Source organism: Stegostoma tigrinum, chromosome 30 (assembly GCF_030684315.1).
Source record: "Stegostoma tigrinum isolate sSteTig4 chromosome 30, sSteTig4.hap1, whole genome shotgun sequence".
NCBI lineage: Eukaryota > Metazoa > Chordata > Chondrichthyes > Orectolobiformes > Stegostomatidae > Stegostoma > Stegostoma tigrinum.
The window spans coordinates 38,853,668-38,879,056 of NC_081383.1; the positions used below are offsets into that span (position 1 = coordinate 38,853,668).

The 25,389-nt window shown below is 45.4% G+C and overlaps 1 protein-coding gene across 1 annotated transcript; it reads right to left on the minus strand.

Annotated features, from left to right (window-relative positions):
• Positions 1–628: 628 nt before the first annotated feature.
• Positions 629–24,236, minus strand: LOC132206098 (procathepsin L-like). Its single transcript, XM_059638562.1, has 8 exons — positions 24,226–24,236; positions 18,923–19,046; positions 17,672–17,794; positions 16,514–16,661; positions 11,368–11,591; positions 7,214–7,376; positions 2,810–2,912; positions 629–1,011 (listed from the first exon to the last, which is right to left on the minus strand). Exons 2-8 carry the CDS (start codon positions 19,034–19,036, stop codon positions 912–914), a joined length of 975 nt encoding a protein of 324 aa, XP_059494545.1. The 5' UTR covers positions 19,037–19,046; positions 24,226–24,236; the 3' UTR covers positions 629–911.
• Between the last annotated feature and the right edge of the window lie 1,153 nt (positions 24,237–25,389).

Consider the following 25,389-nt stretch of genomic DNA (forward strand, 5'->3'; position numbering starts at 1 on the left):
CCAGCCAAGATAGAGCCAGCTATGGCCCAGTCAGACTGAGGTGACTTTAGTTAACACACATTGTTGAACATAACGTATAAAATAAGCCTTCATAAAATGCTCCCCAAATAACAAACATTTTCTCCTGTTGCAGAGTAAAATTCCTGAGGCTGAATAAATTTCAGGAAAATCAGAATGCTTCCTTTTCCTATGCTAACTCCCTTAATCACGTCACTCCCACCCTAAGTTACATGTCTGAACTCAGGAATAGTAGTGTTTTGTCATATTTAAACTGCTCAGTTTTCCTGCAGTTCTGCACAATGTCATTTGCTACCAATGACTGGTTGAAATCACATGTTAGCCCTTGTCTGAATTGATCTCATAGGGAGAATGCCAGTCTACAGTCTGGCCAGATTAAACTGTTCCCAGGGGGTTCTCGGGTGGACTCAATTCAGTTAAACCTGAGTCTTGCCAGTTGCATGTATTCACCAATTGTACTGGTGTCAAAAACAGTCTTTTTTTAATGTTCTGTGCATTTGTCCATATCATGTTAGGACACTAGATTTTAAAGCAATCCAGACAGTTTATTGGGCACAGACAAATTTGTTTCTTTGGAACAAACACACTCTCGAAGTGATTGCTGGCAGTGTTTATTATATCGCTCAACATCAGCAGTACATTCAGGTTATTGTCTCTCCACAAGCTGGAGAATGTAGACACTCAGATGTTACTGTGGTTACATGCATCAAACACAGAATGATATTAACCTTTTATGTGAAGCTATAGAAATGTGCAGAAGCTGATATTATCCCACTTTTCAAATTGCAGCAGGCAGCTAAAGCAATGGCATCGAATGAGTCGACATCAGCAGAAATGGTTGCCTCATTCTTTCAGGTGGGGTTCAATGAAGCTTTGGTTTCACACATGGCTCCTTACACGATGGGATAGAACATATAGCTGGCAATCCCACAGTTATTCCCTTTGTCCTTAGACATTCTGATGTATCCTTTTTCACCCCAGGATGTTCCCCAACTGAAAAATAAGAAGATAAATTGATGTCGGAATCAAACTTCTGTTGTAGAGGCATATGTGGAGAGCCAGCTGCTTTAACACTGGGATCCGATTGAGATGATTTTAGGGGCTGGATTCTTTCCTAGCACCTGGAATTATCTGAGCCAGATAATGAGTTGTGAAGATTACTGTACATTAGCCTGGAAGGATTCAATTTTGCTATTTTGCACAAGTTGCTAATCTGTACAGTGAGTTTAGACTCACTACAAACTTTAACATGGCATGAGGGTAACCTCTGTAAAAAGAATCAGGCCCAGCTGAAGCAGGTGTGTGGGAAATAGGGTCGAGTGAGATCACTGACTGTTGTCTCCTGGAGATTGCCTGCATGCCTTTTGGAGGAGAAGAATTTCTCAGTGATTTTTACCATCATCTTCTGAGATTGCCTGCCACAGGAGACTGTCTGAGTGGAAAATGATTCGATGGTGCAGGTTACCCAGTGTCTCCTGGTACTACAAGCACTAAAAAAAAACCCAGACTCACCAAGCTATTCTACTTCTCACCTATCCCTTCCTCCCACCTCAAGCTGCACCTCCAATTCCTACCTACTAACCTCATCCCACCCCCTTGACCTGTCTGTCTTCCCTGGACTGACCTATCCCCTCCCTACCTCCCCACCTATACTCTCCTCTCCACCTATCTTCTTTTCTCTCCATCCACGGTCCGCCTCCCCCTCTCTCCCTATTTATTCCAGAACCCTCTCCCCAACCCCCTCCGTGATGAAGGGTCTAAGCCCGAAACGTCAGCTTTTGTGCTCCTGAGATGCAGCTGGGCCTGTTGTGTTCATCCAGCTCCACACTTTGTTATCTCTACCACCCATTACATCCTGGCACTATCCACCTTATCAAAGCATAATGTGTTTTGTTTTAAGCTACACATGTGCTATTTCCTCTGGGCCTCTAGGAAATGTAGAAATGTAGAAATGCGTGTGTGTGTGTGTGTGTGTGTGTGTGTGTGTGTGTGTGTGTGTGTGTGTGTGTGTGTGTGTGTGTGTGTGTCTACTCACTGCGCCACAGGACATCTTTCTTCAAGCGTTCTGTATCCAATCTGACTTGAAAATTTTCGCCAGCCCTGTGAATACCTCTTCCAATCCTAATTTTAATGATTGTAATGCTGTCAGCCAGCTGGCCCTCATAGAATATGAGTTCCCTGATTGGGGCTTGTTAACCTGGTCCAATCAGGGAGTCCTGACTGCCATATTAAAAGCGTGAGCCTCAGAGATACTGACACTTTGGTGCCAGACTATGTGCGAGGCAGTACTTCAGTCAAGGACTATGCAGGTGTAAAGAAAGGGTCACTTAGTGGCCGGATGCCAGCTTCTGGAGTTATTTCAGATATCATTTCAGATGGCACTACAATTCACCCTTCACATCCAGGTAAACACAGTGTGCTGTGTTGGTTAAACATATACACAGGCTGCAGCACAGAGACAGGAAATTCACTCTGTGTCAGTGTTCATACTCCACATAACTCCCCTCCCATACACCTTCCTCTAACCCTGTCACCACCTCCTTCTGTTCCTTCACCACCCCCCCCCGCCTTTCACCTCCTCCTTCCTCTTTAATATATCTGTGTCATTCAACTCAACCACTTCTCATGGTAATAGTTTCCCCATTGCCAGACCACTCTGGGTAAGGAAGTTCCTCCTGAGGTTCTGATTGGATTCGTTAATGGCTACTTTAAATGAGCTTTGAGAGTAAACCCAGTGCTCATGTCGCTGCCTCAGATCTGTTCAGTTGTTTGTTGCTTATAGAGTATATACCTGTTTTTAACCAGCCAATAGTTCATTCCATTCTCAGTTCCAAATCCAACCGTCAGCACTGCATGGTTTGCGGGGTGTTTGCAGTCTTGATCATAGTAAACTCCTGTATGGAGACGCACATTGCACATGCTTAATTGTAAAATGTTTAATTAATTTTACTTTACCTTTGATTATTGAACACTGTCACGTTTTCTTCATCAACGATCTTCCAGTTGACAATCCTCACTCCTTGACATTGCTTTCATTCAATTTTATCAATGTTTCCCAATGCCCTCAACTCTGCCACTCACACCTCCTCGTGACATAGCTCTTAGATTCCAAGTTATATAGCACAGAAACAGATCCCTCAGTCCAACTTGTCCATGTCAACCAGATATCTTAAATGAATCTAGTTCCACTTGCCAGCATTTGGCACTTATCCCTCGAAAGCCTTCCTATTCATGTATATATCTAGATGCCTTTTAAATGTTGTAATTGTACCAGCCTCCACCACCTCCTCTGGAAGCTCATTCCATACATGCACCACCCTCTCCATTGAAAAAGTTACTCTTTAGGTCCCTTTTCACCTGCAGTTTTGGGCTCCCCATGGATCAGAAATTGGCTAGCTGGAAGAAGACTGAGAGTGGTGGTTGATGGGAAATTTTGGGGCCACTGCTGTTTGTCATTTTTATAAATGACCTGGATAAGGGCGTAGAAGGATGGGTTAGTAAATTTGCGGATGACACTAAAGTCGGTGGAGTTGTAGATAGTGCGGAAGAATGTTGCAGGTTACAGAGGGGCATAGATAAGCTGCAGAGCTGGGCTGAGAGGTGGTAAATGGAGTTTAACGCAGAAAAGTGTGAGGTGATTCACTTTGGAAGGAGTTGCAGGAATACAGAGTACTGGGCTAATGGTAAGATTCTTGGTAGTGTGGACGAGCAGAGAGATCTCAGTGTCCATGTACATAGATCCCTGAAAGTTGCCACCCAGGTTGATGGGGTTGTTAAGAAGGTGTACAGTGTGTTAGGTTTTATTGGTAGAGAGATTGAGTTTCAGAGCCACAAGGTCACTTTGCAGCTGTACAAAACTCTGGTGCGGCCACACTTGGAGTATTGCATACAGTTCTGGTCATCGCATTATAAGAAGGATGTGGAAGCATTGGAAAGGGTGCAGAGGAGATTTACCAAGATGCTGCCTGGTCTGGAGGGAAGGTCTTATGAGGAAAGGCTGAGGGACTTGAGGCTGTTTTCATTAGAGAGACAAAGGTTAAGAGACGACTTAATAGAGACATTCAAGATGGTCAGAGATTTAGATAGGGTGGACAGTGAAAGCCTTTTTCCTCGGGTGGAGATGGCTAGCGCGAGGAGACATAGCTTTAAATTCAGGGGTAATAGATATAGGACAAATGTCAGTGGGAGATTCTTTACTCAGAGAGTAGTAAGGGCGTGGAATACCCTGCCTGCAACAGTAGTGGACTCGCCAACTTTAAGGGCATTTAAATGGACATTGGATAAACATATGGATGATAATGGAATAGTGTAGGTTAGATGGGCTTCAGATCGGTTTCTCAGGTCGGCGCAACATTGAGGGCTGAAGGGCCTGTACTGCGCTGTAATGCTCTATGTTCTACCCTGGGGAAAAGACCTTGGCTATTCACCCTATCCATGCCCCTCATGATTTTATAAACATCTATCAGGTCACCCCTCAGCCTCCGACGCTCCAGGGAAAACAGCCCCAACCTACTCAGCCTCTCCCTGGAGCTCAAAACATCCAATACCAACAACGTCCTTTTTAAATATTTTCCAAGTTCTTTCATGTTTAACTACATCTTTCCTATAGCAGCGAAGACAGAATTAAACACTGTATTTCAAAAGTGGCCCCACCAATGTCCTGTATGGACACAACATGACCTCCCAACTCCTTTACTCAATGTTATGATCAATGAGGGCAAGCATGCCAAATGCCACCTTCACTGTCTTATCTGCCTGTAAATCCACTTTGAAGGAACTATGCACCTGCGCCCCTCACCTTCTTTGTTTGGCAACACTCTCTAAGGCCCTACCATTAACTGTATGTGTTTCTTTACTTTCTTTACTTTTCTCATTTTCACTCCTTTTGGCATTGCACCACGAACCCTGTTCACATTTCATCTCCTTTGTTCCACCCTATCACAGACCTTCCCTTTTCTCTTTTCCAACTGGAAGTCCTGTCTTGATTACATTCTTCCAATTCCTACAACTTTTGCTGATGTCTTTGTGTCAATGATCGCCATTGCCTGCATTCCCATTTGGTTTTGCTGCCATACATCAGAATATTGCAGCAGCTCTGGGCTCTGATCACTGTGTTTCTGGGGTGTAACTTGCTGAACCTCTCACTTCCACCACATACATTGTACCAATCAACTGAGCGCAGACAGCACTGGGGTGCAATCTACTAAAATCTGTGACAAGCCTTGCACCCAGCTCACACTTCCTGCAAGTGCAAAAGGAAAGGAACACTTGCACTTATATCGCACTTTACCCAGCACCAGATGTCTCGATGTGCTTTGGAGCCAGTGAACTGCTTTGAAATATAAGCACTGCTGTGATATAGGAAATGGAGCAAACAATATGTGCATAGCAAGCCCTGACAGTGAACATGGGGAGAGGGCTGTGGGCCACAGATTTGGTTCCATAGCATCCTCGGTTTTTGGAGCTTGGTTTGGTCTCCGACTGTGTGTAACACCAATTGGATGCTATCTGTGCTAACAGGTTCTCTTAACCACACACACACACACACACACACACACACACACACACACACACACACACACACACACACACACACACACAAACTCTCTCTCTCACTCATTCACACACACACACACACACACTTGCACTCACTCACTCACACGCGCGCGCACACACACACACACACACTCTCACTTATTCACACGCACGCACTTGCACTCATTCACACACATTCACCAAACTCTCACACACAGTCTCACACTCTCACACACACAAACACTCACTCACACACTTTCACTCAGACTCACACTCTCACTCATTCATACATAACTCACTCACACACACACACTCACACACATACTCTCACACACAAACTCACACTCACTCTCACTCACACACACTCTCACTCATTCACACACACACACACACACACACACACACACACACACACACAATTTAACTTATTCACACACACACACAGACTCTCACTCATTCACATACGCACACACTCACACACTCTTACTCATTCACATTCACCCGCACTTACACTCATTCACACACACTCACTCTCACATGCACACACACTCAATCAGACACACACACAGTCTGACTCACTCTCTCTCACACACACACACATGCTCCCTCACAAACACACAGAGTCACACACACTCACGCACACACACACACACACACACATGCACACACACACGCACACACACGCACACACACAGTCACACTCACTCATTCTTACTCTCACGTACTGTCTCTCGTGTGCTGCCACCATCTCTCACTCTCCCGGGATTAGGAAGGACCTCCACATCGCACTATTTAACACAATCATTAAGTATTTTCCAGTTTGTTGCTGGTTAATCTCCTCTGGCTCTGGGTTGTGCTGTGGCAGTGCTGAAGTGAGCAGGCTCCTTGAGCAGGTAACCATCCCCCATTGGCCACGGTTGTTGCAATTCCTGTCGAAGTGCCACATGAGAGGAGATTGAGAGAGGCCGAGAAACCCCTGCTGATGGTGCAGGGTGGGGTAGGAGGGGGTCTCTCAGCAGGAGGTCCAGGGATTTCTGCTTTCCTCCTAACCCAGGAACAATGAGTGTGCCATCTTCACTTTGCAAGGATGCCACTCATATTACTCGAACACCTCTGGTAAACAGCCCTGTAAATTTCATAGCAGGCCACGGATGGCATTGCCAGGGGCTGTGGAGCTGACTGTGGCCCGAATATTATTTTCACCACAGGGTTGTCTTTTAGTCGTGTGGACTGCTTTAAGTGGTGCCAGCCTCACACGTCCTTGTGCCCCAGTGCCAAGGTGTGCGTTCACCCAGCAGCATATCACCACTGAGGTGCACCTCACAGTCAGTTACATTAGTGACAGCACAAAATTTCCGAGCTGCCTTCACTGCAAAAAGGAGCGGGTAAATTTCCCATCGCCATTCCTGAGCTCAGTTTCCAATCTGATTGAAATTTATCCCCGTGGTGCCTGACAGCACTGGGCTGCCTGGAGCACGGGGTGGGGGGAAGGAGGGAAAAGCATGAACAAAGGGGAGAGGTGTGGTCCATTGTAAACATCGAGACATTAATAACAAATTAGTTGTCAGGAAGTGTGTCTGTGGATTAATGATTTTTGGTATCTTTTCTTGAATTGTTAATAACCTGACTGATAAACATCATCCAGAATGCTGGGTCTTACCTTGTTCATAAAACTGGAAGGTCTTTAGGCCTGAATAAATCACAACAGAGATTGGTCCTACGTCTCTCACTGCTTTTGCCAAATTAATTTCGCCTTCTCTTATACGTTTACAGTTAATGATTCTGGCAACAATTTTAGTTCTGTGATGTCTGCAGAATCCAACCTAAATGTTAAAAATAAATGTTCATTCAGATCATGTTTAAGTTGTTTCCACTTCTGTTGACTCTTCTCTGCTTTCAGATTTTGGCTGCCACTTCCTTTCTCCAAAATCGGAAGGGTCCTTGCTAAATGTTGAAGAAAAGTTCAAAGTTAATGTTCACTAATACTTTGCAATACTTGTCTAGGTTTAAAATTGAGTCATAGAGCATGGAAACAGAATCCTCCTCCAACTCGTCCATGCTGACTAGATAACCTAATGTGACCTATTCCCATTTGCCAGCCTTTGGCCCTAAACCTTTCCTATTCACATAGCCATCCAAATGCCTTTTAAATGTTGTAATTGTACCAGCCTCCACCACCTCCTCTGGCAGCTCATTCCATACATGCACCACCCTCAGTGTGAAAATAGTTACCCCTCAGATCGTTTTTAGTATTGTTTTGTATCGATCATAATATTTATCAATCAATGCATTTGACACATTCTACATTGAGGTTAAACGAAGGGATTCAAAATAAATAGAAAAGTGGGGACTTGGAGAACATCATACTCAGCCTCGACAACTCGATTTGCCAATCAAACTTTCCCTCTGGCTAACTCATTCTGAAACTGCTTTGGAAAGTATTGAGCCCGTTTGGAATTTTCAGTCACCTCAAATGAAAAATGTTCTCACACTTCCAAAAATTAAGTCATTCAGATAAATCTTTCTCAAACAGTCCACAGTTTACAAAATTGAAGAATCTTTGGATTACAACTCATTCTTTTTCGGCCTCTTCTCGGGTCCCTTTAAATCCTTCCCCTCTCGTCTCAAACCTATGCCCTCTACTTTTAGACTCCCCTACCCGAGGAAAAAGACCTTGGCTGTTCACCCTATCCGTGCCCTTCACTATTTTATGAACGTTGATAAGGTCACCCCTCAGCCTCTGCTGCTCCAGGGCGATAAAAGCCCCATGCCATTCGACTTCTCCGTATAAATAAAACCCAGTCCCCAGCAACATGCTTGTAAATCTTTGCTGCATCCGCTCAAATTTAACACATCCTCCCTATAGCAGCACAACCAAAACTGTATGAAGTGTTCCAAAAATGGCCTCACCAACGTCCGCTCAAATTTAACACATCCTCCCTATAGCAGCACAACCAAAACTGTATGAAGTGTTCCAAAAATGGCCTCACCAACGTCCTGCTGAGACTAGTCCTATGATGTCCCGAGTCCTACATTCAATGTTCTGAGCAATCATGGCAACTGTGTCCCCAGCACCTTCCTCTCCATCCTATCTCTCTGCAATTCCACTTCCAAGGAACTATGCACCTGCTCCCCTCGGTCTCTTTGTAGCATCTTGCACCTTGGAAATGATGGAGTATTTTGATTTCATTTCCCGTTTCTGTGTTTCAATGAAAACTGGACAATCGTAAATGTGGCAGCTATTGCAGAATGTTCCTCTTGTCTGATGGAGTGAAAATTTTGGTCCGTGACTTCTCACCAATACTGCAGTTTAGTGCAGCTTTAGAAACACAGGGCAGGATTTAATGCCTCTCCTGGGGTGAGGCTGCTGCTGGGAGGATGTACTTACATTGGTGGGGGCACATGGCAGGAGGGAATTCTACCTTCACCCTGATTAAATCCAAGCTGGATTAGAATGTGAATGGCCTTCCTGTCACATTGCTAATTTCATCATGCATCAGTTCACAGCATGTAGCTATGACTGACTGTATCAGCATTTATTGCCGTTTTAGACTTGTTTTGGAGAAGGTGGAGATGAGCTGCCCTCCGGAACCATTGCGGAATATTTGATAGGTGCACTCACCATGCTTTTAGAGAGGGAGTTCAAGGGTTTTGCCCCAGGAGCAGTGAAGGAATGACAATGCATTCCCAAGCCAGAATGGTGCTTGGTGTGAGGGCAATTTGTGGTGGCGGTGTTCCCAAGTATTTGCTGCCCTTGTCCTTCTTGATGGAAGTGGTCATGATTTGGAAGGTACTGCCTCCAGCCCGGAGGTACATTTCTGCAGTGCACCTTGTAGAGAGTACATACTGCTGCCACTTTATGATGGTAGTGGAGAGAGTGAATATTTGTGGGTGCAGTGCTAGTCAGGTAGCCTGGATTGGGTCCGGCTTCTTCAGTGCTGCTGGAGCTGCACCTGTTGAGGTGTGTGAAAGTGTTCCATCACTCCTATGACTTGTGTTTAGTTGATGGAAAGGCTTCGGGGATGTTGATAGTGGGAGGCTCAGTGATGCTGGTATTATTGGATGGCAAGGAATGATGGTTAGGTTCTCTCTTGTTGGAGTTGGTCATTACCTAGCTCTTGTGTTGTGAGAGTGCGTCCCCCCGCACCCCCTAACCCTCCATCAGGACCAATACATGCCCTCGGGTTGGTGTTGTAAGGACAGTCACTGTCTCCCTGTTAAACAGGACCGCTGGCCTCAGGCTGGTAATGGCCGCTCCTTGGGCCTTTCATCTGGGAGGAGCACTGCTGGTGTGCCGGTCAGTGCCTGAGTGACAATAAATCCTTTGGGACCTTCATGAAAAGAGGGGACTCTGGTTCTTGTTGACTCTCCAACCGGTGGGCGGGAGATCAGCATCTCAGTTAAACATGGCCATAGGGTTGGCTCAGAGTAAAGTGATGCCAAGTCACCACATCATTGACCCCTGTCATATGGAGAGAGTGCTACTTTTATCCAGTTGTTTCTTTTGCCAATGAGTGGCCGGCCCTGTGGAGAGCACAGTGCGAGGTCACATAGTGACCTCAGACTCTGCCTCACCTGTGACCTCAGGTTGTCTCAGGGAAAATAGAACAATGTTGAGCCAATTCCAAAAATAATCACAGCTCTGCTGGATAATAACACATGTATGGGTCATCTACAAGGAGCTCCAACATGAGGGTCTGGAGGAGCTGGGTGAAACATTTGAAGGGTGAACTGAAGAATCAGCTGAAGCTGTGTGATACTGAGACAAGCAGCTGGGAAATGCTTGCAAAAGGCAGATCACAATGACACCCAATACAGAGGGACAAATGTGATGTGAAGAAATATCAACAGAATACAACAGTGGCTTCTGGTGAAACAACATCTGCACAAAAAGCAAGCTACAAAAATATTCACCCAAGGGCAGGCTCGAGCCATGTTGTGTCTTCATTCCACCCCAGTATTTACAGACTGGCCATAGACGGAGCCAAATAGTTTGCACATCAAATGAGCCTTCTCACCAAACATTAATAACTGTGCACAGGTCACACTTTAAACTTAATTGCTTCATTTTTATGTAAATTGCAGCTTAGGTTGGAGTCACTGACTGGCTTGATTGGACACATGGGAGAAGCAGACAGAGTAAAATAATTTCCTCTAGTCTTAACACTTTAGTCTTTCTGCAGTAACTGTTGTACTAGATGGTGTGTATTCCCAGATCAAGTACAGAACTTGCTGAATGATCTAGAGATAACACAGCGTGGAGCTGAAGGAACACAACAGGCCAGGCAGCATCAGATGAGCAGGAAAGCTGACGTTTCACGAAGAAGGGTCCAGATCCGAAACATCAGCTTTCCATCTCCTCTGATACTACCTGGCCTCTACCCCCACACTGCGTTATCTCTGCCTCCAGCATTGGCAGTTCTGAATATTTCATGCTGAATGATCTGATGATTCGGCTGACTGCCACATCAACATACTGGCTCACAGAATTGTGAGCAGCAAGACCCAGGAATGGAAATACCCTTAACTCCTCATTCACATTGCCTGAGAGCAGGAGGTGTCGAGTGAGGATTTAGGAGATCATTACAAGATAAGGGAGAAATGAGAGGGAGAGCTGGCCTTGTCCTGAAAGGTGATATTCAGACTGCTTTCACAGTGCCACTGGCAGAAACCTGGGAGCAGATTCTCAAGGACGGATTGATCCAGAGTAGGGTGCCAGCTTCCATTCAATTAGCACTGGGTTACACTGCTAACCATGAATGCTGAAAACAGACTGTACCTGGTGAATTTGAAAGACATTTAAAAGAAATTTACCTGTCCTGTGTAAGGGTAGGCCTCAGCAGAGTTCATGCCTTTTCTTCTAATCATATATCGAAAGGCTCTCGCAAGCAATCCACCACGACATCCACCATTTCCTTTGTCACAATCAATCAGGCTCTGTTCACTCAGAGAAACCAGTCTTCCATACGTCTTTGCCCACTGTCCTTCAACAGCACCAAGTGCACTGAAAGCCCAGGAAGCACGACATTGTTGCTGGTAATGAGAGAAATACAACAATATTAAAACATTCTGATGTAAAAATAATATCCACTTTCCATCTCCTCTCAGGTGGCGTACAGTCTCACACTGATGCTATGAGTCATTCTGTTTGATGAGGTCTTTCAGAATCACACGGGATGAGTGGGTGCCTGTGTACCAGGGTTCAGGGGGCATTGCTCTTTGGAGAAGCAGCATCATTGACAGCAGAATAACTTTGGAAGAGATTAGGGATGGAGTCAGGAATACAGTAATTCACCACTGCCTGTGATCCAGGGTTAAATTCAGTTTGGATAATAGTCTCTCTGGGGGCTGTAAGAATCATTTGCGAATTTTGACAACTTCAACCAACTTCCTGTTAAGCCTCACATCAAGGGGAAAGAAATGGACAAACGTTGACATGAAATTAACAATCTGACTCTGAGACATAAGGATGCTGCAGTGGAAGATGGAAATGTTGGACTGGTGCAGGATTCAATGTTTTTTTGAGAGGGAATTTAAACCACATTGTTGGTGAGGAATAAAGGGGAACACCACAGAGCCAGCTGTGTACAGTCAATGGCGCCCAGCACCACAGGCCATCCCTCTAACCTGGCAAATCCCTATCCTTCTCTGAGCCATGGTGAGTTGCTCTTTCAATGGAGCCATGTAAGAACCAACTTGCTTTTCTGCACTTGTGCATTCTTGGAGTAATTTACCACAAATTGATTAATTAAAACCTGTATTCTCCAAGATTGCAATGCTGACCGAACTAAACAGACAAGTATATTTGGCTTCTGAATAGCATCTCACTCTACATTTTCTGTTTTTGATGAGTGGTGAGATGATTTTCTCTCTTGGCAGTGCTGCGTTGTAAATTAAGAGGGGTTATCGATTGTGAAATGCCTTGTTAAATGTTCAACTTGTCGCCTGATGAAGGGTCTAGGCCCGAAACGTCAGCTTTTGTGCTCCTAAGACGCTGCTTGGCCTGTTGTGTTCATCAAGCCCCATACTTTGTTATCTTGGATTCTCCAGCATCTGCAGTTCCCATTATCTCTCATCATTCAGTTTCCTCTCTTACCAAATGAGTTCGATAGCAAGGAAACATGACATGGCATTCAGAGAGGGGACCTGATGGATGCAGTTCCCAGATTGTTCCAAAGGTCCTCATTGCTCCATCAGATCAAACAGCATCGCAAGGTACTATGTACAGGCTCCAGCTGCAGATGCCCCACACTGATGGACATTGGCGTCTCGTATTTGCGAGCCACTGAATACCATGATGGCACCTCCCTGTTGCACTTGCTGGCAGCTGTGGGAGCACAAATGTGGAGTGAAGGGTGTACTTGCAACTGGCTTAGGAAAGGTGCTGCAGGTCAAGACACCCAGCTCACAGACTGGACCAAGGTACATCGCAGGTACGCCAAGGGCAGCCTCTGATACCAGTCCAGAGGACTGGCCACAGCCAGGGGGTGTCCCTGCCTTTGTGGTCCATAGACTGGGCCACACAGGTCCTGTGGCTCCATCGTGACCAGTCTGTGTGGGAAGCGGGGTGGGGGACTAACACGGTCAGGGAGATGTACAGCTAATCAGCCAGGGGTCAGGGCGTTTCTAGTCTGGGACTGTTCAGTTAGTTTGTGGAAGGGAGTCAGGCACAGGCAATCTGTTACGTCCGTCCAGAGATGAACTGAGGAGGAAATGGGTGCTGCGGTTCAGGGACAAGGGGTCTGCTGCCATGAGAAGAAGACTTTGTAATTCTTCAGGACTGGGGGCTATAGGTTGGGTGTGGGGGATAACAGTTGTGAAGGGAGCGTGGGTGGTAACTATCTGCAATAGTCGATACAATAAATCTTGAATGGGAAGGGAGTCATGTGATGGAGGCTTCGATCATAGGAGCAGACTGGCTTCTTTAAGGCCCTTTAAAGGAGACAACATTTCACATGGAGCCATGATCTGTAGAAGACACGGGTCTGTGCGGTTTGTAATCCCCAGCCATTCAGATTCATTGGCCCCGTGTGTGTTGCACTCCTCCCTGTCCAGAGATCGCTGACCAACTCCGTGGCACCAAAACTGTTGGACACAAAGGCCGGGGAAAGCAATAAGGAAGTTGTAGGATGAGGGACGATGGTTTGGAGCAGCACACACACTGACCTCTGTACACATTGTTCTTCTTGCTTCCCCATTTTGCACAGGCTCTCGACACAGACATTGATCTCGTGTGATCATGAAGTTGGGCTTCATGCTGGTTACAGTTACATTCAGACCTCCCTCCACAGAGTGAGAAACAGCCAAATGTGAGGTCAAAAAGGTGCCATTGATAGAAAAGTACAAAACCAGGTACTGTGCATCGTCACCCTTGCCACCGAGGGTCCTTTATCTTCTCTGTCCCCCAGTCACTCTGACGTAGTGTACTCCTGGTCCCTGAGTGTGCTCATTGGCACAAGCTGTTAGCCCTGGAGGTACACTCACTCAACCTCAGGGCAGTTATGCCTGGGGGGTTTGGACAATGCTGAGCAGAATGGGGCAAACAAGATGGAGGTGGAGGGCGCAACCATCTCTGAGACACCCTCTGTGTGGTCTTTGGGGAGACCTCTATGTGCTTCTTCCTCCAGCTGAGCACTGCCCTTATTTCCTGTGAGGAGGAACGGGCACTTCAACTGCATGCCTGAGGACCAGTGGGCAATGGGCATTTCGACTGTGTGCCTGAGGACCAGTGGGCAATGGGCATTTCCACTGTGTGCCTGAGGACCAGTGGGCAATGGGCATTTTCACTGTGTGCCTGAAGACCAGTGGGCAATGGGCATTTTGACTATGTGCCTCAGGACCAGTGGGCAATGGGCATTTTGACTGTGTGCCTGAGGACCAGTGGGCAATGGGCATTTCCACTGTGTGCATCAGGACCAGCGGGCAATGGTGTGTGCCCCTGTAGAGCCAACAGTGAGTGTGCTGGGCACTGGTTCTCCATGGTGACTACCAACTGGTCCCTGGAGGGTGTGGAGATCACTACCTTGGGCATCTGGGCTCACAGAGAGTATCCGCACTCCTGCAGCCTCTGCCTCTCACATCCCTGCCTGCTGCTCCTGCCCCTCCATGTGGATGATTGCTGACACCACTGGCTCCTCTCCTGTCGCTGCCTGGTCTCAGGGGGCTGAAGGAGCTGTCTCAGTGAGGTGCTCACCAGATTGTGCTCCCACACCCTCTGATGCTTACATCCTCATGAAGCTGGGGGAGAGTGCTGGAGGGGGCCTTGCTGATGTTTTCTCTCAGACCTCTACTTTCCTCCTTAGAAATCAAGGAGGTGTCTCCTTTCCCTATGGAGCTGTGGAGATACTGACGGTATCCACAAATCCTGAGGGAGAAGGTGCTGTGACCAGTGGATAGACATAGTGTGCAGTGAATGAGACTGACAGAGGGTTTAACAGGAGAGCTGGACTGGAGCGAAGAGTGATATTTACTCAGTTGATGGGATCTGGATGTTTCATGATCTCAGTCTCCTCCTGTGATGGGCAGGAGTCACTCCTGGTAGGAGCTGAGGAATCTAATGACAGGTACCTCTACACCAATCCAGGAGCTGCCTGTCCTGGTAGTGGCCTGTTACCTCCTGGAATGAGAGAAAGGGTGAGACTGAGTGAGATGATTATGGGTGGCATGGATGTTGGTACAGGTCAGGAGGTGTTTCTGAGGTGTTGAGGAACTAGTGCAGTTGCCACATTGGTTTGTGAGATGGCAAAGATGTTAGTGGCAGTGCATGAGTCTGGGTGGGAGGTGGGTGCAGTGGCGGGGGTAGAGTGAGTGGGAGGTCGCAGAGATTGTGGCACACCCCATTCTTATGGCACTGTGGCTGTTCCACTGAACCACTGAGATGGTCCTACTGGAGTGGCGATCTTGGACCAGGCTGCCAACATCTGCCAAAATGGCCTCCTCTGGGAACAGGACAGAACTCCTTCTCACTGACCCCTTGACCGGGATATGCTCCCTGTCAGAGAATTCCAAGGCCATCTTCCCTTCTCTGGCACCTTCAGAACATATTCCTGGCTGACCAGGGAAACTTTGGGATTCTAGTCCTAATGTGGCTACATAGCAGCCTCGTCTTGATGGCTCCAGTCCCAGGATTCTGGTCTTTCAGCAGATACCTATTGACTTGCTCCAGGAAAAATGTGTGGGAAGATGGGGCTAGAATTGGACATGAGGAATGTCATAGCTGTGATGATGCAGTTAACACGGTGGCTTTGATAAGATACGGTGAGAAATCTCACTGAGCCTTGTGGTGGTATCCCTCCTGAACATTCGATGTCACTCACACTTTGTGAAAAAAAGTATGATCTGGTCTTATGTAGCTCCCATACGTACACAACACTTCACACTCTAACCAGCAGATTCTGCCCTCCTGTGGACTGTATAGAAAACAGCTTTGTCTGCTTGGAGAGAATGATTGGCACAGGTTCAAGGTGCAGCGCACTGAAGTGTGACTGTGGGTTTACAAGCTGACTTGTAGAGCACATGTTCAAATATTGTCTGCAGGAGACTGGACAGGGTCTCACAGGGAAGCTTGAGAGTGCAGCTTGGAACCTTGTCGTTGTTGAGTTGTGTTAAATGGGATCCGAACTTTTATCATGTTAGAATTGTACTAGTAGACGTGAATTTTAAAAGTTATCCTAACATCCTAATTTGTTTTTGAAATAAAACATTTCTAGTCTCTTCGAGTAAAAGAATGAACATTAACATCACTTACACACACCATGCTCCTATGCCTGACCACAACCAATGCCCAGAAACAACTGCAACAAGGAACAGGGGAATCATTTACAGGCAAATAAGATCTAAAATTCAAACTGAGCCTTTCTTAATTGTTTCTACAAGCACACCATAACTCCCAAAATTTTCAGAAATTAGTGTATACAGTTAATAATCAGGAGGAGGATTTATTCTGATTTTTACCTGTTTTTTTTTACTGGAGTAACTAAACCTTTTTTACGCCAGTCAACAGCTTCACCTTCATTAATTTCATCTCTTTCATTAACTTCCGGTGCAGTCAGGTTATCAGCATCAATTTGGACCATTCCACTCACGAGTTCATTAAACTCTTCATTGGTCTAGAAAGTCAAGCAGATTCATGAAATGGAGGTAGTGTAGGAGGAGGGTCAATAACCTCACAGAGCTACATTCCACACATTCACTGAGTTTAACACAAAGTGAGATGAAAGCAGTGCTGGCACTCCTTCCTCGTGTTTAATGTTTGACTGAATGAAAAAGAAGGGGCCATCTATTTCTTTCCAGTCCTGTATAAACATGGGTGGGGAGCCTGAGGGTGGCTCGAGTATCTCTGATTGGTGGCCCATCGACCAAAACAGCAGCAGTTTTTATATCTTTGTGAAGGTTCATGAGAATAATCCCTGGGAAGAAGGGAGTTATCACCAGAGAAAATGTCAAACAGGCTGGAGCCTTGAATCACTGAAGATGAGGAGAATAAGTGCTGGTCTTACAGAAACATATCAGATCCTGAGGAGATTGACAGGGTGGTGGTGAGAGGATGTTTTCCTTGATGGGGGGAGTTTCAAACCAGGGGCTGGGGTGTACAATGCAGATTGTAACTCAGACACCCAGCCATTGTGATGGGCAGAATCCATGAGGACTCAATAACACGAGTTGTTTGTATTCATAGCGTGAGTGTGTCCCATAAAGACAGCTCACACCAACGAGCACTGTTTAGTGCAATTTAATAATACAGAATCTGAACATGGAGATGAGGAGGAATTGCATTATTCAGAGGATTGTTAGTTTTTGGAATTCTCTTCCCCAGAGAGACATGGAGGCTGGAGTCACTGAATATATTCGAGTTGGAGAGAGATGGATTTTTGATTTACAGTGAAGTTCCGGGTAATGGAAGCATGGAGTGGCGAAGAAGGGATATGGAGCTGTTGAATCCCATGCCTGGATTGTGATCACAATCCAGTCAGTCACTGAGTATACTGAATGGTAGATTCAGCGTGAGGGACTAAGTGGCCAACTCCTGCTTCAGCTTCTTGTTATAACCTTACACCAGTTTCACAATTTCACAATGACTGGCATTGAACAGATCTCAGATGAAACGTCTTGTACACACCAGATCTCCAAACTGGTTCATTCCCACAGTAAATGTGTGTTTCCCCATCGAGTACTCCAGGTTATGTTGTTCGATGTATCTCATATTGTTCTCCCAGACCATTCTCCTGTAGGTCTCTTCATCCTGAATAAAGACATTAAGCCAATCAGGCTCCAGCATCTTTCATTCATAAAATTAAACAGTAGCTTTAAAAATCCCTGTGTGAAACCTGAAATAACATTTTGCAATTGGGTTTCTATCCTCCCAACCAGATCTGAAAAGTATCAGTCAGGTTCGCCCCACACTGCTCCCCACCCGCCAAAAAATAAATGCACACACAGCAAAACTTGTTTAGCTGCCAGTCTGAGAGATTGGTACTGAAAGTGAAGCAGAATAAAAAAAGCTGAACGGGAGGCTGGTTTGATACCCCCTCAGTGACGAGATTGAAAATGGACACACTCTACATCTCGCCACCTGCCCCCGTCCCAAGTGAAAGTAGTGTAGCAGCAGGCATGGGATTCAACAGCTCCATATCCCTGTGAACCTACTGAGGCCATTACATGGGCAATTACTACCCACTCAGGAACCTCGTCACCCTGTCGTGGGAGAGGCTTGCATCAAGCAGCCAGCTCAGTAGGTGAGGTTGGGCAGAGAGAGGGATGTATCTTTGAATGGGCCTCTGGGGCTGATCAGAAAGCTTCCCCTATGCCTCAACCTCCAGGGTGCCTTCCCACGATTAAAACCAAAAGAACTGTGGATGCTGTAAGTCAGGAATAAAAACAAGTTGCTGGAAAAGCTGGAGAAAAAATCAGAGTTAATGTTTCGGGTTTGGTGCTCTGCGGAAGGGTCACTGGACCTGAAACATTAACACTGAGTTTTTCTTCATGAATGCTGCCAGACCTGCTGAGTTTTTCCAGCAAATTCTGCTTTTCTGCCTTTCCACAATTGTCTCTTCAACACCAGGAATGGATTTGAATCTTCTCAAGCCATATCTGTGGTTTCTGTTGTGACTCCAGTGAAATGAGTTACACCAGGTCCTTGCTGTTTCACTATGAGTTTCATCAATCCCCTCCTGGAATTAGAGACTGAGAGAATGCTGGTGGAGTTTCAGGATCTCAATTTCACTTCACATATCCATTCCACCAACAGGTATCTCTTATATACTGCAATTAAGAATTGTCAATATCTGTCATGTGTGTGCAATCCTTTCCTCTTTCTGAGTGAGCTGAGCATTTGGAATACACTTTCTCCCAGAGCACGTTCCCCTTTTACCTCAGTGTACTGTTTCTCATGCTGTGATTTCCAGTTCTTCCAGCCTTCATCCAGTGTTGAGGCCACAGCCAGGATAGACACGAGTCCACAGCCCAGAAACAGAGAGAACTTCATGATGGACAATCTAACAGAGCAAAACCAGTGGGTTTTAGACAGAAACTGGACAATATTCCAATTAGCTGTTTGGCAAAGTTACTCTGAGAGAGGAACAATACAAATAGTATCCTCGTCCATCAAATGCTGAAACTTTTATGCATCCCAATGATACGCTCAATGGTACAATGATACAATGATATACAATGATATGCAATGATAGAGAGAACTGCGATGACCAGTGAAGAAACAATTACTCAGAGAGCAATGAGATTAAAGGCTTATAGTATCCTGGATCTGATTGATTGTATCTGAAGGTTTTAGATGTAGCTACTGCAGAGACAGTGGATACAATGGCTGCGATCTTATTTAGCTTCAGGAATTGTCTCTGTGGATTGAAAACTGTAAACGTAACAATTCCCAAAAAAGAAGGGAAAAGAAATTCGGAAGTTTTCGGCCAGTTAGGGAAGCATGATGTCATTGGGTAAAATCGAACAAAGACAACAAAGAGCAACACAGTGCGGGAATGGGCCCTTCGGCCCTCCAAGTCTGTGCCAACAAATTCTGCCCTTCCATACTAAAACTGTCTTCGTTTACAGGATCCATTTCCCTTTATTCACTTCCTACTCACGGATTTGCCCAGGTGTTTCTTGAATGTTGCTGTTGTGTCTGCTTCCACCAGCTCCACTAGCAGCACGTTCCAGGCACTCACTGCCCTGAGTGTGAAAAGCTTGCCTTGCATGTTTATTTTAAATATTTCCTTCCCCCCCGGCCCCAACAACCCTGCACCTTGAACCTGTGTCCCCTAGTAACTGACTCTTCCGGCCTGGGAAAAGGCCTCGTACTTTCCACTCTTTCAATGTCATTCACAATCTTACAGACTTCTATCAGGTTGCCCCCTCAACCTCCTGTTGGCAGGGTGGCGCTGCTGTAGTTAGCTGCAGGAAAGTTAGATGTGTTGGGTTGGGTGAGTTAGTAAGTTTGCAGATGACCCCAAAAATAGATGATGCGGTGGACAGTGAAGAAGATTATCTCATAGTACAATGGATGTGACAATGGGCCAAGGAATGGCAGATGGAGTTTAATATAGATAAATGTAAGGGGATGCATTTTAGTAAGGCAAACAAGGACAGGACTTGCACAGTAAATGATAGGGCCCTGGGAGTGTTACTTAGCAAAGAGACCCAGGAGTGCAGGTGCATAGTTCTTTGAAAGTGGAGTCACAGGTAAACAGTGAGGTGAAAAGGCATTTGTCTTCATTGATCAGAACATTGAGTATAGAAGTTGGGACATCATGTTGTGTCTCCAAAGGACATTGGTGAGGCGGCCTTTAGAATATTGCTTCCAATTCTGGCCACTCTTCTATCAGAAAGATGTTGTTGAACTTGAACAGATGCAGAAAGGATTTAAGAGAATTTGCCGGGACTGGAAGGTTTGGCTGATAGGGATAGGCTGAATGAACCATTGGAGGATGACTATAAGGGTGACTTTATAGATGTTTATAAAATCATGAGGGACATGGACGGGGTAAATAGCTAAGGTCTTTTTTCCAAGGCAGGGATGTAGAAAACTAAAAGGCATTGGTGTAAGGTAAGAGAGGTGAGTGCGTGGAACAAACTGGCAGAGGAGATGGTTAAGGTCAGTACAATTGCAACATTTAAAAGGCATCTGGATGGGTGCATGACTCGGGGGGTTTCGGAGGATATGGACCAAATGCTGGCAAATGGCACTAGGTCAGGCTGGAATATCTGATCCACAGTGATGAGTTGGTCCAAAGTGTCTGTTTCCATGTTGTATAACTCTATGACTCAATGACAATGGGATTGGGGAGAAGGTGAAGGATGTAGACGGTCAGATCACTTGATTATCAGATGTTGACTGGTAGGTAGTGGGTGCTGGCCGTGTTGTTGGGTCAGGATGGCCAGGAGGTAGATAGGGGATCTTGGAGCTTAGGAGTAGTTGGGTGATGGGTGGTAATAGGGGTTTAGGGTATAATTAAATGGTGCAAAGGTCGTCAGTTCAGTTCATGGGGGTGTTGAAAGGGGTGCCTAACATCTCCTTGGTAACCATCCAGTCCAGTGAGTTAGAAAACTCTGAATTCTCTAACTCCAACTCAGAGCTGAAGGTTTTTTCAGCAATTCTAGATACAAGATGCCCATTGGAAATGTAAGAATTCTGAGCAGTTCTCACATAGAATTTCCATCGCAGCCCCTTAGCGGCTCCAAAAGATCAGGCTGTAACGTCTGGGCCGTGAATGCAAATTGTGAATCGCAATGTTTCCAGCACTGGTTTGTGTGGTTCGCCACTAACCACACACTGCCTGTATGAATAGCTATCGTTACTCTCAGTTTCTGCTTTCAGTCATGAAGCCAGTTAACAATTCATTCTTCCACTTATCCCCAACTTCACATTTTCTAGGCTTGTTTGTAATGATGAAAACTTTCAAAAGCCTTTTGAAATTCTAGATAAATCATACCCTCTCCATTACCATTGTCTACTTTCTCTATTACACAGCCAAAAATTCAACAAGATTGGTTAGGTAAGATTCCCACTTTGACATTCATGCTGAATAATCATTGTTATAGTTGTATTTATTTCTAGATATCGATTCTCTTCCTTAAAAGGATACAATACTTTTCCTGTCACAATTATAAGTCAAGATAACAAAGTGTTTTTGTGCTCCTCAGATGCTGCTTGGCCTGCTGTGTTCATCCAGCTCCACACTTTGTTACCTCGGATTCTCCAGCATCGGCAGTTCCCATTATCTCTGATACAACGATAAGTCAAATGGTTTGTAATTCACGGTCTGCCCCTTTTTAATGGGTTAATGGGTTAACACCAGACCTCAGATGTTATGCTCTTTTGTAACAGATTAGTAACTACTGCTGGACTACTTTTGCAATCTTTTCCATTGTTTTATCATGCAGGAGTGGAATTCATCCAGACCACGGCTGTATATTTAATGCATATTTTTATTTTATGTTAAATTCCCTTATTTCAATACTCATCTTATTACCCGATTTCAAAGACTTCTCTTCCATCTCGCTCATAACTATCAACACAAAATAATGTTTCTGTTATCTCTCCATCATTATCTGTGATATAACACTGTTTATCCTCCAATGACCTCTGTTTCCAATCCAAGCATTCTCTTCCACTGAATCTGTCCGTGAAACATTTATATCATTGTATATTCACTACTCATGGAATTTCATAGTTGCTCTTTGCCTTTTTAATGTTCTATGACATGTCTCCCGATCGGTTCTTATCTATTAATTAATGTATTCTACATTTTATCTTCACCCTCAATTCTTCCCTTACATCTTTATTCATCTGTCGAGTTTCACTGGTGTTCAGCTTGTTCTTTCCTTTCAGTGAATCTATTTTTCCTGCACTCTGCACAAATATAAGAGCAAGGAACAAGGATAGGCCCCTCAGCCCTGCTCTGTCGGTCATGGTTTTGACCTCAATTCTACATTCCTGCATATTCCTGATGACTTTCCATCCCCTTGGTCATCAAGATTGCATCTTCCTCTTAAAAAATATTTGAATACTCTGCATCTTCTTCCTTTTGAGGAAACAAATTTCATGGTGTTTAACCCTGTGTGAGGTGATTCATTTTGAAAGGACAAATTTGAAAGCAGCATACAGGGTTAACAGAAAGATCCCTGGCAGTGTGGAGGAGCAGAGGGATCTTGGCGTTCATGTTCACAGTTCCCTGAGAGCTGCCACCCAGGTGGATGGTGTTGTGAAGAAGGCGTGTGGTGTGTTAGCTTTCATTAATAGAGGGATTGAGTTCGAGAGCTGTGAAGTATTTTTCCACCTCTACAAAACCCTGGTTCGGCCACATCTGGAGTATTGTGTCCAGCTCTGGTCACCTCATTACAGGAAAGATATGGAAGTGTTGGAAAAGGTGCAAAGGAGATCTCAACCTTTCCTCGTAAGACCTTCCGTTCATTCCATGTTGCCTGGAATGAAGGGAAGGTCTTATGAGGAAAGGTTGAGATCGCTAGAGCTTTTCTCTTCAGAACAGCGAAGGATGAGAGGTGACTTGATAGAGGTGTACAAAACGGTCAGAGGTGTAGTTAGAATAGATAGCCAGAGACTTTTTCCGAGGGTGGAGGTAGCTAATACAAGGGGGCATAGTTTTAAATTGAATGGAGATAAGATACAGGGGAGATGTCAGAGGTAGGTTCTTTGCTCAAAGAGTGGTCGGGGAGTGGACAATGCGTTGCCAGAGAGGGTAGTGGAGTTGGCCTCAATTGGGGCATTGAAGCGGCTATGAGACAGGCATATGGATGATAGTATAAGGTAGAGGTGGAGGTTAGATAGACCTTAGGATTAGGGAAAAAGTTCAGCACAACATCGAGGGCCGAAGGGCCTGTGCTGTGCTGTACTGTTCTATGTTCTATGTTTCTAAGGCCTCACAACCCACTGACCAGAAGCTGGACTGGTGCAGCCAGACTAACACTATTGTGAGAGACACAGGGCAGAAGCTGTGCATTCTGAGACAAGTGCCTCATCTCCTGACCCTTCACAGCCTCCCCAAAACTGACAAGCTTCAGGTCAGGAGTACAATGGAATAATCACTGCTCACCTGGAAGGAGCAGCTACAACACTGTCCAGCACAGAGCAATTCACTCGATTGAGGTTCCTGCTACTAGACTCCATTTCTCCTGCAGCACCTACTGCTCTGCAGTTGCAGAATGTACTGCCTACAGAATGAACTGTAACAAATCACTAAGGTTACTCCTTCCCTTACAACCTCTACCACTGAGGGGACCAGGGCAGATGTGTCTTGTGAACAACATCCACCTTCACACTCCCTTCCAGTCCCACAGCATCCTGGCCTGCACACATGTGGCTGCGGTCTTGTCAGTGTCATTGCCTTGGGACCGCTAAGAACATTGTGGGAGCACCTCCACTACCAGGACTGCAGCCATTTCAATAGAAGGTCCTGCACCACCTTCTCAAGGCAGCTAGGGCCATCCTGAGCACAAACTTTAAAACAATGCCCAAAAGTGAGGAAGCTCATTAAGCTGGTGATTGGAAAAATGTTAAATAATTTCCCCAAAATACTGGAACTGAAGAATTTATGTCCCATTAAATCTGGACATACACACAGATGGCCACAGAACCCACCCATTTCATCCAAACAATCAATGAAGACCAGAAGGAATGAGTTACAAACCTCATTTCAGCAAACTCACCGTGGAGTGATCTTCTGAGTGCGGCTTCACCAAACACCGGGTGAACTCTCACATTATATAGGCACAATCTTCAGGGGGAAGGTCCCCTCAGACCTTTGGTAAGATCGCTGATTGGGAAATGATAAACAAGTGAATGACTATTTCATGATGTTGCTGAAGTACTAAATTCCTCTTTTGCAAGAATACACAGAAACAATTCTTTAGAATGCAATATGCTTGTTACCTCCTCGTTTATGATTAATTTGTTGCTTAACTCAATGTCACCACACCTAGGTGACTGTAAAGCTGCATATAGTCACCATTAAACCCATTAGCATCTACTGATCAGGATAACATGTTTACTGACCTCGCTGTAGTCCCAATAGATTATGCAGAGCAAGGCAGATGCCTCTAGCCTGAGATTCTCCAAGTACCGGGAACAGTTTCCCTGTATTGACCCTATCTGTTCCTAAACATCTTCAACAGTTGATAGAGCCCAACATCATCTTGTAAATAAAAACTGAAAGAACTGCAGATGCAGTAAATCAGGAACAAAAACAAAGTTGCTGGAGAAGCTCAGCAGGCCTGGAGGCATCTGTGAATTTTAAAAACAGAACTTGTAAATTTCAGCAGATCAGCTCTAATGAACTAATCTGTCCCGTAAATTAACCCATAAAGTCCACGTTTCGTTCCTGTAAATTATTCTCTGTCCAAGGTGCCTCTGCCCTTTCTGAGATGCAGTGCCTATTCTGCTCCCAGTGGGTGTGATTTTGGAGTGGGGTTTGGAAGAGCAGGGTCATAGTGGCTGGGGAGACTGAGTTAGGTAGGAGCCAAAATGTTGGTTTCTCAGTGGTGGGTAAAGATTCCGAGATGAAGTTGGTGGCGTAGCAGTGGTGGTTTGGATCTCTCTGTTTATAAAGCATTTGTTCATGAATATTCATTACATCCCAGGGAAATGGTGGCTTTCACTGAGGTTTGGAACTCTAGTATGAATCAGGGTTGAGAGGATGGAGGAGAAGGTGCTGTGGAATGGAATAAGGTCAGAGGGTGGAGGTTAGGAGGAGGATGTATGGGAGGACAGTGGCTGGATTTGGTTTGGATTTGGGGGGGAATGAAGGGCTGGAAGAGTGAAGTAGGAACACACAGGCATCCTGAAGGTGACAGAGAAGGTGTTGGAGTTCTCAG

What these genes read in the sequence shown, in the direction of transcription:
- LOC132206098 (XM_059638562.1), bottom strand. Translation starts at nt 19,036, where the DNA reads ATGAAGTTCTCTCTGTTTCTGGGCTGTGGACTCGTGTCTATCCTGGCT. An exon ending in TGAACCAGTTTGGAGATCTG is followed by an intron (nt 16,662 to 17,671) that starts GTGTGTACAAGA and finishes TTGACTTTCTAG; the next exon opens with ACCAATGAAGAGTTTAATGA. An exon ending in CCTACCCTTACACAGGACAG is followed by an intron (nt 7,377 to 11,367) that starts GTAAATTTCTTT and finishes TTTAACATTTAG; the next exon opens with GTTGGATTCTGCAGACATCA.